This window comes from Lepisma saccharinum, chromosome 29 (genome assembly GCF_977018435.1).
Source record: "Lepisma saccharinum chromosome 29, izLepSacc3.1, whole genome shotgun sequence".
Taxonomy (NCBI): Eukaryota; Metazoa; Arthropoda; class Insecta; order Zygentoma; family Lepismatidae; genus Lepisma; species Lepisma saccharinum.
Genome location: NC_139257.1, coordinates 44,688,163 through 44,706,188, shown reverse-complemented (window position 1 = coordinate 44,706,188; position 18,026 = coordinate 44,688,163). Strand labels below are relative to the sequence as shown.

At 40.5% G+C, this 18,026-nt stretch overlaps 1 protein-coding gene across 1 annotated transcript in view; it reads left to right on the top strand.

Moving 5' to 3' along the window:
* Khc-73 (Kinesin heavy chain 73) overlaps window positions 1–18,026 on the top strand; it is a 405,567-nt gene that overhangs the window by 194,327 nt on the left and 193,214 nt on the right. The window contains exon 3 of the mRNA XM_083114710.1: window positions 16,592–16,755. Within this exon, the coding sequence (XP_082970836.1) occupies window positions 16,592–16,755 (164 nt within the window). The remainder of the gene's footprint in view (window positions 1–16,591; window positions 16,756–18,026) is intronic.

Sequence of the window (18,026 nt, the reverse complement as noted above, 5' to 3'; positions counted from 1 at the left end):
AGCAAGCTTTGCGACATAATTCTTGGTTACGTTAGACATTTCGTTAGGTCAGGCGATGAAGGTGGCCACTCAACTATATGGGCCATTTTACCCCACGGAATCTTGGAAACAAATATTCAATACGTCAGTTGCAATTAAAATGTCTTTACATTGTTCACTTTATAATTCACTGGTAAGAAAAGAGCATTACTTATGCAACACCCTGTAGTATGAATGCAATTGAGACTTCGAACGAGTTATCGGGACATGTTAATTAAAATGAGCAGGTGCTCATGGACACTCACCCCCAGGATAGCAGAGTAGGCGCTCAAGAGATGATCACTTCCTCCAACATACGGTTTCCAATTTAGCGAATCCTCATAGATGTAAATACTTTTTTATGACCTGGTGATGAAGGTTGTTTGATTAAATCACTGATTTAAACGAATTTAAAGAAATAATTCATTGAATCATGTACGTAAGTATTTGTAGACACCAGAATCACTTTTGGTGGAAGTACATTAATCTTTAAATCATTCACTGATGTTTAATAGGCTTTTAGATAATACAAAATTTTCAAACGAAAAGTATGAGAACAAAATATATGTACTAAATGGCTGAAACTCATACGAGAGATAAATGTAATACGTAAGCTTTAAAACTCAATAATTTTCGTAGGTAAAAATAACAAATATTTTGTGCAGAACAATATACAAAATACTAATGTTAAATTGTAAATAGTGTTATTATCATTAAACTCTAAATATGGCAGCTGATAATATTTTGCAAACTATGATAAAAGAAATCGCCAGAATTCAGCTACATCTACTATAAAACATTTTAACTTACAGTACATACAAAATTTTAAAAATTTTACTGGAAGAAAAGTTTCTGAACTTAGTATGTAGTTTCAAACTTTTGCGAATCAGGTATCAGAAACAGACTCGTATTTTTAAAAATTAGCTGTTAAAACATTTTACAATGCTGTTTACGAGAGAGCACGTTTTTTTTATATATAAAAAAATATTTCTGTGAGTAATGTGTTGAAAAACATACAAGCAATTTTATGCACGTTTCTTTAAAAGAAAAATCACAAACTGTGATTTAAATGAAAAATCATCATAAAAATCGTGATTTTTTTTATCCACACTGCTGGTGATACACATATGAGAATGTTCAGAAGCGCAAACTTCAAGTAATTGTTGGGAGGGGAAATACATAAACGCTATTTTATACATACATACATACATATACATGCCTTCTTGAGGGATTTGGGGGAGGGTAGAAGAAGGTGTCTTACCATCTCCCTCCCCCCAGAAATTCGGCGACTCTAGTTCGCCTTTGAATTCTCTGTATGCTGTGAAAGTTTTTCTGTGGAGCATAGCGACATATATGCGCGTCAAAAGTTTTTGTTTTGAAGCTTTTCCACTTCGCACCACAGAATAATTTGGTGGTGAAACCTGCTTTCTTGACACTTTTAATTTCCTCCAAAGAGTAGTAACATCAGTAGGACGCATTGATTCTTGTATTTCTTATCGTTTTGTTGTTCTGTTTATGCCGATACCTTTGAGCACGGTATCAGATGACGATGACAACCATTGTTTCCTTTTCGTTTGTGAATCCCGTCTTCGTTTGTTCCTCTTCCAGTTCCTATCGAATGGCGGAATGATAGAGATTTTTGCTATAGAATTGAAAGTAGTATTGTGTGGAAACGGAAGAAAAGATTTGGTTGCCAGGCAACGCTCGGGAGTTCTTTGTTCTTCCAAAGTTTCTCCCCGCAGTGCATCTCCCTGCTGATGCGAAATGGGGAGATGTTTTCTCCACGACAATCAGTTAGAGCGGCAACGAGAAGAGCATAATGGGATTTCCCGGCGGAAAGCGACTTGTAGTTTTGTTGTAGTTCACGTAGATCTCTGGCAGAACCAAAGGGAACTTTCCAAAAGAAGGGTGGAGACAGATTTCAGTTGCAGCAAGGTCTCAGGATTGCTTTGTCTCGTCTTGAATTGTGAACACCCCCTCTCGGCCTCGAAGGGCAAATATCGGTCTCGTCTCGAGGTGCAAGACACCCACATCACCCAAGCCACGTCACTTGCACGTAGTGCAACGTAGTACACCCTGCACCGCATTTTGCAGACTAAGGAACTCACGGCCAGTGTAATCCTTATGGAAGTTGTGTTGCGGTCTGTCCATAAGCGTTTGTGATTGTCACATCATCTATTTCATCATCTTACAGGGTGTGCACCAGTCAATAAAGGTCAAGAAATCAACAGGTATGTGAAGAAAGTCAATAAATTATGCTTGTAGTCAAGATTTATATATATATATATAAACACACACACACACAGTACAGGGTAAGTGAAAATGATGGACCCGATTTCAGACATTTATTCTGTGAAATATAATAAACAAATTTTATTGTGAGACATGTGCTAAGAAAGGTTAACTGAGAAAGTTTTTTCAAACAAATCACAAGTGTTGTATGTGAGCACCTCGCGTAACATGGCACACATCAAGCCGATAGTCTATCTCCTGCCAAACCTTGTGTAGCATGTTGCGGTCAATATCAGCAATGGCTGCTGTGATGCGAGCACACAGGTCATCCAATGTTGTTGGAAGTGGTGGTACGTAAACATGATCCTTGACAAAACCCCACATGAAGAAATCACATGGTTTCAAGTCGGGGGAACGAGATGGCCAATGAAGGAGAGGTCGATCCTCCGGAGATGCACGGCCTATCCAACGTTGTTCCAATGCCCCATTGAGATGGTCCCGAACGCTTCCATGGTAATGCGCAGGGGCACCATCCAATTGGAGAATGAAATCTGCGCTATCCTTTGCAAGCTGTGGAAGGAGCCATAGTTGCAGCATATCAAGGAAAACAAGTCCTGTCACAGTACGTTCATGGAAGAAAAAGGGCCCATAAATCTTTTCATGGGAAATGGCGCAAAAGGCATTCACTTTGGGAGAATCGCGTTCATGTTCCACAAATTCATGGGGGTTAGCAGTTCCCCAAATCCTTACGTTGTGTCTATTCACTTTCTCTGAAAGGTGAAAAGTTGCTTCATCACTGTAAATTAACCTCTCGGAGAACCCATCCGTTTCCATTAATGCGAGGAAATCAGCACAGAAGGATGTGCGCAAAGCATAATCAGCGTCTTTTAAGGCTTGAACTAGTTACAAGCGGTAGGGTTTCATTTGTAAATGTTTCCGCAGAACCCACCAGACAGTTTTTTGTGGAAGTTGAAGTTCTCTCGCTGCCCGGTAGGTGGACTTCTGTGGACTCCGCACAAAACATGTGCGCACCCGTTCCACTGTCTCTACCCCAGTCAACGGACGGCCAGTCGATTTTTGTTTACAAATGCAGTCCGAATCTCTGAAATGTTCATACCACTTACGAATGGCCTTCCCCGTAGGTGGTTCTCTCCGATATTTGGTACGGAAATGCCGTTGCACACTAATCACAGACTTGTTCACGTGATAATCAAGTACGCAGAAAGATCTCTGTTCTCCAGTCAATGTCATTTTCCTGCTCGCTGCTGACTCCTAGCGGTAGAAAGTGGAAAGACTACATGGAAACTAAACTTTGAAAGTTAACCTTTCGAAGCGCATGTCTCACAATAACATATGTTTATTAGATTTCACAGAACAAATTTTTGTAATCGGGTCCATCTTTTTGACTTACCCTGTATAGTGAATTTACAATATTATATACCTGCACTGGGATTTGATAAAATTGAATATTTTGGAAATCTAAAATTCTATAGTCGACGCGTTGGCTACGTTAACGACCGGCTGGCTTTGAAGTCCACGGAGCGCGCCCACCAGCTGCAACAATCACATTCAACGCACAGTGTTGCCACACATCTACTCTACGCCACCTTGTCCCTCCGCGCACAAGCACCTTCCCACAGTCTCCACATTGAAGTTGCAAAGTACGGCAACAGCGCAGTCATGTGACTGAGACTCCACGTGGAGTAGACGAGCAGAATGACAGCTGCGCCTATTGGCTGAAGATTGAGTGTGATTGGACGAAAACAACTCACCCGCTATTTATCCCCACCCACGTTCGTGGTGGCGGCTTTCTTAAGTTCTTCGACGTTAACAAAGTAAACGGGTGGACGTTATCGAGTTATGGTGTTTTTTTCACTTGTTTCTTAAGAATTACATTCTTGTATGCGTGAAGTTTTGTAAAAATATTAAAGTAATGTGGCCATTCTCCATCCAGGATGAAGTCTGGAGCATTACTTTTTACATGTATTAATAATTAAAACAAGTCTAAATCTCTTGTTAAAGAACAGCTTCAGTTTTCATCTTTACTGGCCTTGTGGTAGGGGATTTTCATTAAATAGAAATATATATTTTCTTAATTCCCAACTATACCAATGTAGGGCGATTAAATAAATATTAAGAAAGAGGAGAGAAAGGTCAAGAATTTTGGATTTGTTATTCATCCTCGTCTTCGCAATTATGCCAAAGCGGAGAAACGCAAAATAAAATGATTCATTCATTCGTCTCGAGTCCTGAAATACAGGGCTATTCAAAAAGAACGGACAGATTAGAAACATTGAAGTCAAATGAGCACAGTGTGTGATGCGACAAACATCGGCAATCCATTTCGTTCCGCACGTGCTTCAATTGGTCCACAACGCCTGGAAGGTGCGGCGACCTGAACGTCTCATTTTCACTTCTCAGATGCAACAATGTTCCACAAATTTGCTGCGCCACACGTAAATGTGATCGTTGAACCGAACTCTGACTTTTTTCTGGGGAGTCGCTATGTGGCTTGCACCACCTCCAGAGCTACCGTGCGGGGTCCAACGGAACTTCTACGCGAGTTTTTAAAACTGATTCTTACACTCTCCCGTGACCCACAGGTAACCCTATGTTTTTGTATCTTACCGTGCTACCACAATAAAGATTTGTAATCTTTTCCTTCTTTTTGAATAACCCTGCATATAAACAATATGTACTGTACAGTGTGTTCCTGCTAGAATAACATCGGGCTAACCTTAATAAATCGAATTAATTAATGACATCGGTCAAGAGCGGCCATGCAAGTTGACGTGCTGTGACTGTTGAAAAGGATGGAAGACGTTCTGCGACAAATATTCATGCAGAGAAGAAACTCCAGTATTTTAAGAAAATCATATTTACTTCTTTATTTTTTAATGTTCCAATCAGTTCCAGTGAATATTTTGGAGCTTAATCCAGATCACTGTAGGCGTATGTTTATATTCGTCACTTAAATCCAAGTTACTGACAAAACAAGTTGTATGACACAACGTGTCTCTAAAGTTCTACCTAATTTGAAGTATGTAATGTGACACATGTGTCCGCACACCCATGAATCAAATCAAAGAAGTCTGCTGCAGCCCAATGCCCCCCCACACGATCCCCACTATACCTGCCGCAAAATTAGTTTGGTATTGAGAGCTGAAGGAACACGCGTCACGGTGTTGCCATATCATGCGGTACAGTACGCACTGCAGCCGTCTGACGCTGTGTCGAGGAAAACGTGTTATGAAAAGGAACAACAATGATGAAATGTGTTATTGTTTTTCAAGGAAAATGGAATAACAATGATGACAACAATGATGAATGTGTTATTGTTTTTTTTTTCTATTCATTTTTATCTCCCTTACAACATGAACGAATTAACGAAACGAGCATTGTTTACAGGTTACTTTTTCAATCCATTCTGTATATACACTTTCAATAATCATTTCTTTCCGAAGTCGCCGTTAAAGTCTGCCCGTCTTTCAATTATACCGCAACTGAAGTGCACAAAGTCCAGTTGGTGGGGCGTCTGACTTTCGCGCGTGAGACCCGCGGTGGTTTGTGGAACTTTTTCAAATATCCCGAGCGGCTCCGGGGTCGACTCAGCCCAAGTGAGTACCTCGGGCAAACCTGTGGTAAAGGCGGTTGGTGAACCACATCACCTCCATAATATGGCCTAGGTCGAGAATGTGTGGCGATTTACCTCCACATCCCCATATGCCTCCAAATTTTACTTTATTTTGCATCCATTATTATTATTATTATTATTATTATTATTTTGTATGAGAATCCAAGATATTTTATGACTAAAGATGTTTCCCCACCTTGAAAAAATGCCGAATCTTTCAACGAAACGCGCAGTTTCCCAACAGTGGGATGATCTTTCCTCCTATAATAAGAGTAAATATGGCGACGAATAGCATCTTGCTGAAAGGTATCTAAATTTGTCACCCGTTTACTGATATTCCTCTTCTTTCCTGGGGTTTCCAATTTTGAAGCCTCGCATTTATTTATTTATTTATTTATTTCTATCACATTATATTTTTTCCCCCTATGGTAACAATAGTGTTCTTAGACACGCCGAAAGCAGCAGCAGTCCTGTCCAGAACTTTGTTTACAGAAATGATTGGACCCCCATTGTTTTTCTCTTGCTCAAATTATTTGCGTTCAGAACAAACCAACTCCCGCGTTTGGCCTTTGAGAGGAATTCCTTTTTCTTTTAGTGCATGGCCTCTTTGGTACATTGTCATCTCGAGTATTGCCTCCTGTGCTTGACATTTTTCACACAAGCACACGACACACTCAAGCAGAACACAGAAAATTATGTACAAAAAGTAACACTAAAACAACACGCTCTATACAACAAAGAATACTCTAAATGCAATAAACACTAAACAAACGGACTGGTTAAAATATCACAGTAACGCAACGCAACAAACAAACAACACGTCCTCTCCCAACAACATGAAATCTGATCGCAGGAAGAATCGCCCTATAAGCGGCAACACCGAGAAAAACGTTTTCTGTTGCTAGGTAACCAGGGCCTGGGTGAAGCACTGGGAAGATTTTGATTGGCTCGCATGCCAGCAACCCACCCTCCCGCAGTGACGTAGACCCGATTTCAACACGTGGTTCGCAAGTGTCAATACCAAACTAATTTTGCGGCAGGTATAAGAGAAAGAGGGAGAGAGAGAAAGAGAAGGGGGTAATCTCAAGACGTGCACGTATTAAGTCGTCTGCTGTTAACCTGAAACGATAACATACAGAGCATTCCCTGACATTGGCTACGAGACTCGGCGGAAAGCGGCCCGGCATCAGCGCTTGTCTTTCCCGGTGAACGGGTCCGCGACAGTCGCTTTAAACCTCGTAAAAAAGTTTAGAGTAACAGGGTCAGTTCTGAATAAAAGTGGAAAGAAAAATGGGGAAATAAAGTATACAAAGACAATCCGCACACCATCCGTGAGTTAAAAGAGAGTATTGTACGAAAAATCGGGAGAATTACAGTAGACGAACTTGCACGTGTAAATGCCAATTTCCTTCGGAGATGCCAGGAATGTGTTGCAGCAGAGGGACATCATTTTCAACACCTTCTGTAGTCAAGGTTAGTACACAATATGAAAAGTGTAATTTTAATAGCAGACTCTAGCGACTGTCGCTGACGCGTTCACCGGGAAAGAGAAGCGCTGACGCGGGCAGCTTGCCGCCGAGTCTCGTAGCGAATGTCAGGGAATGCTCTGTAGGTCCCATTATGTCATTGACCTTATGTTCATGAACCTCAGATTTGATGAATCCCCACGCGAAGAAGTCCGAAGGGGTTTAGGTCGGGTGACCGGGGTTCCTTATTCTTAATAACGCCCTACCTTCATTTCACCAAGAAGGATGATGTTCACATTCTCGATCAAAGAACTAAGTGCGAACGTTTTCATTGAAATACCATAAGTATTTAGGGGCACCGTGTATTCAACGGAGTGATTCGTGCGAATATATTATTAGTGTAACCTCCATCTGCGAACGAATTTTAAAGCCATCCAGTGTTCCAGATTGTATGTCGCTTCATTGACACTTATTCATTTCGCGCACGTCATCACTACCGTCTGTCACGCGAAGTCTTCTGCACGAGCCCCGCAAAGTAGAGAATTGCATGGCATCGGTCACGAAATTTCCAACTACGTCACTGCGATAACTTTTGTATTTTTTCTTCGAGTTTGGTATTTGGAGAAAAATGATTCATCTTGCGTCTTCAATTATTATTTTTCGAACTGCATGGAGTTAGCCAGTAAGCATTAAGGCGTCCGCCCACGATTCAATTGCCATGATTGAAACAGAGCGATCAAGACGCAACAAGCGCTAAGCTAAGCTCTTATTGGACTTAAAAGGTCTCAAATTGCACTCGTGCACCATGAAATAAAAATTTTACAATAATTTCACATTTTAGCAATAGGTGACAGTGTGTACGAAGCAGCTAACTTAGTCATATTAAAAGTGAATGTAATTAAAACAAAATATATGAGACTGACAAGTAACCCTACCCTGGTGACCAAAATTATGAAGAGGTGGTAACCTTCAAATATCTGGGATCATTAATTACAACGTAGAACTTGATATCAAAGATAAAATTTCAACAGGTAACAAATGTATCCATGCCTTTGTGGATATATTTAGGAAGAGATTACTATGGAGGGCTTTAAAACTCTAGAGTACCGGTATATAAGACACTGATCAGACCCACAATACTGTATGGAAATGAAACCTGGGTACTCATGGGGAAAATACGTCGAAAAATATAGGACCAAAATATAATGGAGAAGGATGGAGAATATTTTATAATCATGAATTGGAATTATATAAATCTCCTGATATTATTGCTGAAATCAAGGCAAGGAGATTGAGCTTGGCAGGACATCTTATTAGAATGGATGATGACACAGTGATAAAGAAAGTCTTCTTCGTAAAACCTGAAGGCAGGCGAAGAAAAGGGCGACCCAGGACGCGATGGATAGATGATGTGTAGAGAGACATCAGAACACTGGGGAGACGAAAAGCGCAAGATAGACAAGAATGGACCGGCATTGTTGAGAAGGCTATACTACAATGACCGTAATGCCAAAGGAAGAAGAAGAGGAAGGCAGTGGGAAGATTTATGTCAGAAACTCGTGAGAAGTGTGATGCATTTTCTAGGTATTATAAATGCAGTATGGTGAGAGACACCAGTAGATATACTGTGTGATCATGATGCAAGATATTTTGCACAAAATACCTATTCACTTAATTTTATTTCTACAGATATATAGGCATTTCTTTTCATTGTCGAATCTAATTTATTATCACATCATTAACGTAGAATGTAGACTGTACAGTGGGATCCATGAGTATTACCGTGCAAATTGTTTTCTCTTACATCCTGTGTTCTAAGGGATGGATTTTTATGTATGCTGGTGCGGAAGTTGTCAACAGCTTGTTTTGAGTTTTCTTCTAATTCTTGAAGCTCTGATTGGGTCAACTAAAGTGCACGAACATGGTGATGGACAATTTGCACGATAATACTCATGGATCCCACTGTACTAGAGGACATAGTTTTCTGGTAGCTGGCTTTAGCTGCAAAACGAAGTGGTTGTAAAAGCCTGGTATTTCATATTAATTACGTTTGTAATACAGTTCCCCCCCCTCTCTCTCTCTCTCTCTTTCTCTCTGTGTGTGTGTGTGTGTGTGTGTGTGAGAGAGAGAGAGAGAGAGAGAGAGAGAGAGCGAGCGGTTTGGCCTGGGGGTTTAAACACGCCGAGTCCTGACCATTGCAAAGATCATATTAAAATGTATGCTAATATCCCATCTGAAATGTTCGTTTATCATTAGCTGCACGGTCTGACTGGCTCACCACCGCTGCTCTTCATAATTATAGACAGGCCAATGAAAATTGTATCCAGTGGCTTTCCATGTACTTTAATATCTACAGACTATGATCGAAAGTTTCTAGCAAGACGAAAACCTTTCAGAGGTTAAATTGTACTGATACTTTACAGTAAAAATAATTTACAGTGGAATGATTCCTTGACGTCCGACTGCCCTGTTGGTCGCCCCCGGTTGGATATTTTAATATTTTTACATTTTCCCGGATATCTTTTTTTTGGTATCGATTTCCCGCCACTGTTCGTGCTGTGAAAATGGCCGAGTCTGCTTTAGCTAAGAGAAGTCGTAAATCAGTACCCAAGTTGAAAATAACTGCAGTGTGGTTATGGAAGTATCTGAGAACGCCTCGTTGCTTGTTTTTCCTTCGCAACGGCAGATGACGTTTTACCGGAGGAGCTCCTGTAATGTGTTTTTGAGAAATGTGGCAGTTGTAGATGCTGCACAGTGAAACATAGTTCTTGCACGTTGGTGGGTGTGTTCTGATGAGTGGTAATATATCTAACCTTCCAAGTGGGGTTCGTGTATTTTTCTTTTTTGGTTCTTTACTAGAATGGAGTAATGTTACATTGGCGTTCGTTTACCGCGTTTTATATTGTTGCTTTGTTGGTACTTGTATCGCACCATTACAAATAATTGGCTTTTTATTTGTTACACAACCCACCTCTACGGTGGAGTCGTTATTGTATCGCTTTACGACCCACGAGCCCCAAGTTTGAATCATGATTTAGACCTGATTGTGTTCCATAATCTTCGTCGTCGCGATTAAACTAAGAGAGGTTCCAACACGAGATTGATACAGGGTGGCTTAAATGAAATTTGAATTTAAAATTTTGGGTGCGTCAGAACTTAGGCTACTTTGCACCCGTCACATTATACGGGGTCCAGCCCCTTACCATAACTAAAATAGCATAATTGCAATGTCGTGTTACTAAAAATATTCTGACTTTCGTTAAAAGCTGAGGCTGTAAAGAGGCACTCAGCACACATAAGGATAAGACACAGGACAACACACAGAATTATACTGGCCAGGGCTAGTCGCCAGAGCCTCGTTCGTCTGCAAAATGCAGTCCAGGGTGGGGTTGACAATTGGATGTACTATGATGAAGGATCACCCTTTAAACCCCGGCTTAAATAAAACCACGCATAGTGGCTCAAACAAAACTAACCAAAGATCAAGTAAGCACAGTTTTATTTACTGCAATATTGTCCAAGACATTGCCTACAGCATTTGTTGGAAGGGAGGTCCGTGAACTTAGCCCGCCACTTTTCTAGAAAAATAACCAAATTTTGTCCATCGTTAGTTCTACTTTAGTGCTGTTTTCTGCCGTAAACAGTTTCGTTAGTGCTCCTATAATTAAAAAATTAGGGCATTTCGAAAATGGGGCGTTGTCTAGAAATCTCATGCAACTTTGCCCTTCGTTAGTGCTACGTTAGTGCACTAACGATGGGCAAAGTTTCGGTAGATTTCTGCAAAATTCGAAAACCGTGAAGTTAGCCCGCCTCATGTTGGAACGGCTCTTGTTCCAAAAATATAGCAGCACTCACGAAACTCTCTACGGCAGAAAACAGCACTGACGATGGACAAAATTTGTTTAGTTTCTAGAAAAGTGGCGGGCTAAGTTCACGGACCTTTGGAAGTGACCACCCTCAGTCCGAAGGCACAGGTCGGCCGCTATGGGTATAGTTTTATTTGCACAATTTGGATTTGGATATGATTTACAGAAGCTTTCTGTCGCCAATTTACAAAGTGTTTTAAGGGGTTCGTTGTGTTCTACAGAACTTTATAATTGAAATTCCATCATGCGTTTGACTGTACATTAAAAGTAGTGTGAATACGTCTGCACCTTAGGGTGTGTGTACATTGCACCTTCATAATGTAGCAAGGAGTTTGGTAGAATTGTAGTCGTCGAGATAGAAATATCGACTGCACATCGTTGTTGCAATGTAACATGCAACACCTCACACTAAAACTGCACAGTGTACATAGCACCGGCGCAAACAACTACATACAAAGTACGTATTGATTGTTTACATTTCCCAAGCAATGGTAGACAGAAATGTAAACACGCATGTATTTTCTGACACCCAGTGCCCACATGTTTGTGAAGCGAGCAACACTTAGTGTGAAATATTTCAATTTATTCCTCGACGACTCTAGTTGACATGAAAATACAAAGGAGTAAATTATGTAACGTGTTGCAGTGATTCTCGTTCGATTCCCAGGAACGTCACTTGTTTCTCATTTGTTTGATCAGTTCATCATCAATCCTGAATCTCATAAAGTACTTACAACACAAAGTTGATAATAATTGTTAAGTTTATTCTATATACATAATTAGAACGGTTTTAATGTCGTTAATATAACATCAGGGTGTCTAAGGGTGTTGTGAGATAATTTTCGGCATCGGGAAATTTACCTGGATTCCATGCAAATTTACTTGAAGGACATAAAAAGGTTACACATAATTTTCAAAGTAAATTCATCGTAGTCGTTTCTGTTGAGGTGTAAAATCACTGACAAATGTTTTACCCAAGGGCGTGCGTATCCTTGAAGCACACTCCCTCATTGCAAACAAAACTACAGCTCCCCAATTTGTGTTTTGAAATTGTTAAGTTTGTAAAAGATGCTGGACATACGAAAAGCAAGACAGATTTGATCTTTACGTCATATAGTGATCATTAATATCAATTTCTTGTTACCATATGAAGTTGAATTGGTATGACTCAAGATGACCGTACCCTCTCCGATTTTCTTCATATTTGGCATACTTACTAATTGAGGCCTGCTAATGACGAATCTGAAGTTAAAATTTGTCGGAAACTTCTAGAAATTGCGAACCATTGACGCTAGCCCCACGAACCATTGACGTGTGGTTAGGTTAGGCAAACAGTTAAAATTTGGTGTCGTGGTAGTATCAGGAATATATATACGTATTTCCTTGTGACACAAAAAATTTCGCGAAAATCGACGGTTTCCATTCCGAAAACTAACGCCTTATTTTCGCTTATTTTGCCATTTCTAGACGTTTCCGACAACTTTTAACTTCAGATTGGTGATAAGGAGGCCTCAATTAGTGAATATGCCAAATCTGAAGAAAATCGGAGAGGGGGGCTGGTCATCTTAAGTTGTTCCGTTGAATTCTAGAACGAACTGGGGAAGATGATTTTGCAAGAATTTTTCTCAAAAGTGAAGGTGAAGAATTGTTTCAACTTTAAAATATGGCCTTGAAATGTGATAAATGTATTAGGAAAAACATGGAATCATTTTGCCTTCTCGGGATGATAATCCACAACACAAGTTGAGTTACTTCATATACTTTTCAACACAGTCTTTCGTCTTTGCAAACATATTTATATTACGCATGTTCCTATGTTGATTTGTATACGTATGTATGTATGTATGCGTCAGGATATGAGTAACGTATGCACCAGTGTGTGTGTTGTGTATGCATGTGTTATTTACGCGTGGTGGCCTCCACGATGGCGTAGTGGTAACGGAGTCGTCTTGTAATCAAAAGGTCGACGATTCGATACCCAGTGGAGGCACATAGGGATGGCCAAATCCGGATATCGATATCCGAAATGTCCTGATGTTCGAATGTGTGCATCATCTGAACAGTTATGTTGTTTGTCCGTTGTACGGGCTATCCACATATTATTTTAGTCGTCATATTCACTGCACGCATTTTCTACAATCTGTACTATTCGGATATCCGAGTTAAGCTTAGACTGAGACGCGGATAAATGCGGCAACAGACCCGTATCCGGCTTCTCTGTGGGCGATAACATCTGAGATAACCTGCGTACTTCTGGCACGGAAATTCCCGCCGCGCAACCGAATTGCGCACACTTTAGATTCAGGATTGCGCACAAATCTCGCTGACCTGTTTTGCGCACAGATTTTGATCCAACGTTGCCACTTTGATAGCTTTAAAGTCTGTGCGCAAAACTGTTTTTTTCTTTAGACAAGACGAGAGAGAGAGAAATTAGTAATATTAAATCTCTTAAGGATTAAATTAAAAAATACAGGCACAAATTATCTTTACAACTTCACATCTAAATAACTAAATAACGGAACGAGGTATCTCAGTTCTGTTAGGCCTGCATGTAAAAGAGAAACACTCAAAGGTTGTTTTTTTTTTTTTTTTTTTTACTGTTTTTTCAGGTACATTGAGTAAGTGGTAAAGTCACATTTCCACAAAATGACTACATAATTTCTGTACTCCACAGGAGAAGGCACAGTGTGTTTCCTTTTCGCATAAATTATTGAATAGGCATCACTGTCGATTTTGGGGGTCTGAATCGCCTCACGAGGTTCGAGAAATCGACCGTCAGAGCCCACACAAGCAAATCATTGGCCCCCTTTTCTTCGCTGAACAAACTGTTAACTTCAACTGTTACCTGGATGCATTGAGGTGGTAAAGAAAACTTTGAGAGTTTTTTTTTTACATGCAGTAAACAGAACTGCGATACCTCGTTCCATTATTTAGTTATTGAGATTTGAAGTTGTAAAGATAATTTGTGGACACCCTGTATAATTTGACCAGTAAATGGAGCAAGTCAAGATACAATTTTTATACCAATTTACTCAAACTCAAAAGTTAGGTTAGGTTAATGACTGCACAACAAACACTTCTGTCAATCGAAGCTCGTGACCTTCGGTATAAATACGGAGATACACCGACCATTACATTCTAGTCCACCAATCAGGTTCATCCTCTATGCTTATCTAATGCTACCCTTCCAGCAAAAACACGTGTAAGTCAACACTCACACAAACAAACAACAGAAGTGAGAACGGCTTGAACATTTTACATCTGACAACATCGCCTCATTTTTTTTGTGCGCAATAGAATACGCGACAAAACGTACCTACCACCTGGGCAGCTACCTGCGAAGGGTCTTCTAATGAGTCTTAAAATATTTGCGATGCGACAAGACGTACCACTTGATGGGACGGCATCAAAAATCGTGTCGTTTGTTATTACAGTTCCACAATGTTGTTAGTATTTCCGCGTTTTGCAACCAACTATTCACAAAGTAATCAAAGAAAAGAGTTAGCCGCTGATTCTGGGCCTTGAGAGTGTATTTCCAGCCATCCATCATAAACTTCCTCCGTTTTTAAGAAGGCCAGAGCGACACACATGCGTATATGCAAACGGATTTCCTCGTTCTCTCGATACTCGACCGAAAGTCCTATATCTTGACCTTTACGCCAAAGGTATTTCTTAAAATGGAAGAGGCACCCACTGATTTCTGTCGAAGGAAACACTTGGCGAATCGCAGATATGGCTGCCAATTTGGGAGCATGAACCTATAACCAATCCTAACCTAACTCAAGGTCAAGTTAGGTGGGTGGCAGATAGCGCACCGTAGTGGAATGTCTGACATGTGAAGGGCATGTTCCTTGAAGTGCTACGATTTGTCGCGGAGTAAATATTTTGAAGTTATTAGTGGATCCTTCACAGGTAGCTGTTTATCTGAGTGGTAAGTTTCGTTGCGAGAACCCAAATGGTACGTTTTGTCGGGACACCGCACAATTCTGTACATTGTGACAGCTTGTCAACGGCTTATCAGATACCACTGATAAAACCGGAAAAGTGTGCGCAATCCGGTTTGTAGCCATTCCCGCTTGTGTTCCGCGCCTTCCCCTGCAGTGAGCGTTACACCATTTGATTTCAATAGAAGTTGACGACAGAAGTTCTGTTGGTTTCTGTTGCCGCGTTTCTCTACGTCTCAGTGGGCTGCATCCGAAACGGATAACGGATATTTTGAAATCCAGATATCCGTTATCCGAATTTTGTGGCCATTCCTAGTTCGGATCCCACTTGAACACTATCCGCGCATAAAACATACTTGTGCACTCATCTCAATTAGTACTCCGGCAATTTGCTTCTTTATACAGCATATTTGCAGAAGATACGAGGGGAAGTCAAAAATTATCTACACTTTTGCCACAACTTTTCTCGGGTTGGCCACACTGCCTTCAGCGCTTGTGTGCTATAAGGTTGTACTTCTGTGGTCATGTGGCCGAGGTTTGATCTTAATCGCTCCATTTTTCTTTCTTTTGTTACAGTTTAAACATGGCCGCTCCACTGGGAGTGTGCACCAAGGAAGAACTGCAATCAGTAATCCGATTTCTCTGGTCTGAAGGTGTGTCAGGGACTGAAATTCATCGCAGGCTGTCATTACATCTGATGATGTCAGAAAAATCTCTTTGGATGATGGGTGACCATCGGTTCATCAGAATCATCTCTCAATGTTGTTGAATCTACCCATCAGTGGTGGAGGTTGATGGGCATCCTACGCTTCGTGTTTCACGTTTGTCCAGCCATTTTTAAACCTTCGATTAACTTACACACAATTCTACGTGGTAAAGCGCTGTCCCTGTATTGTACTGAAAGGCTGTGATTAATTTCAACCCCTGACACACCTTCAGACCAGAGAAATCAGATCACTGATCGCTGTTCTTCCTTGGTGCATACTGCCAGTTTAATCTGTAACAAAAGAGAGAGAAATGGAGCGAATAAGATCAAACCGTGGCCACATGACCAGAAAAGTACAACCTTATAGCGCACAAGCGCTGAAGGCAGTGTGGCCAACCTGAGAAAAGTTGTGGCAAAAGTATAGATAATTTTTGACTTACCCTCATACAATTCATTCTACAGGTGTATCAATATACGCTGTATAAAGCACACCTTATTACTAAATTCGTTGACCCTGTACATAACAATGTGGGACTTTTTATACCCTTTTTAACTTTAAGGTAAGGGATTTAGATAAGATTTATCCTCGTATACTTTGAAGGGTGCAAAACATTTTAGTTTATTAAACATGTGAACTTTGTTTATAATGTTAAATATATGAATATATTTCAGTATGCAAGATTTGTTTATTTTGTAATATTAACGCCATTTTTATTTTATTGCAGGAAACACCCGAAAAGCTTCGCATTCGACCATTGTTTTTATTCTCTGGATGCTGACCATGTGCGCTTCGCCAGCCAGGATATTGTTTTCGACTGCCTCGGACGGGATATTCTGGACAATGCTTTCCAGGGCTACAATGCATGTATATTCGCTTACGGACAGACTGGTGAGTTCACTTTGTGTACCATGCACGAAATTATGTGGTGTTTAACTGTGATATTAGTATTCAACAGAACGATATTGGGTGAAATAGCTCAAACGTTCTTTTGTCGTGGAATTGGAGGACTGGTGAGTTGTTCCAATTGAAAAACCTCATGTGCATTGCACGTACGACAGTGGCGGATCGAGAAGTTACAGTTAGGTGGGGCGAATTCAGTCGGGTACTACGGGTACCGAGAATCAATTGTAATGTACACTCTGCACTGTTTCATGTAAACAAGATATAGTTCTGTAGACAGGAACCATGCTGATGTTCATATACACCCAACGGCAAAGGAAACAGTAGGCGAATTGTCCACCACCACTTTCATTCGGTCTATATTACACAAGGTCATGACAATGAATTAGAATAAAGCAGCCAATAAGCAGAGAACAATGCCTGCTTCGAACCAACATAGTTTCATTCCTTAAAACAACACAGGATGTAGAATAAGGAAGTAATTATTTTTTTTATTTGATTTATTTTACTTCGCCTTTTGTGCCACTTTTACCTAATTTGCGAAGATGGGGATGAGTGATGATATGATGAAATTAATGAATGGACACTCACAAACATCCATGCCCAGGGCCAGGATTGGAACCCGAGACCCCTGTCGTCCTAGCGCGATGTGCTAACCACTCCGCCACAGGGGACGGCTGAGCCACTGTTATATTGGTGGAGTTATAATTGCGGAGACGTATGTGGACCAGGAAAATAAATATAACTTTATTAGATTTATTTGCCATTCATCTGCGATATAACCTCTCTGTCGACTGGGGCATAGAAGGCGAGAGAAACAGCAATTTGTTCGCTTGGAGACGAAGAGATAGAAAGTCATTTGTCACTTTCTCCTGGTGGTGGTCGTGGATCCACATCTACAACTTTTCCACAATTAGCTCTTTGCTTGAGGGAATCAATTTTCTCTGATTTTGTTCTCCTTCGCCTAAGTTAGATTGGGTGTTAAACAGAAGAATGAAATTGAGTCGCTTATCTTTCTCCGTATATTTACAAGCTCATTTATTTATCTCTAGCGTAAAAGAAACCTTCCCCTAATGTATTCTGTAGTTGTTGTGAGTTTTTGTGATTCTTGATTACTTTATCTTATTCGATAACATTATCCTGTTACGAAGGTGCAGATATACTAAGTATGTACAAGGTGGTTGTAATTAAAGTGACGGTGTTCAGAGTGGTACAGCACGGGCTGTAATGAGAGTAGCAGTCTGAAACTTCGTAGATAT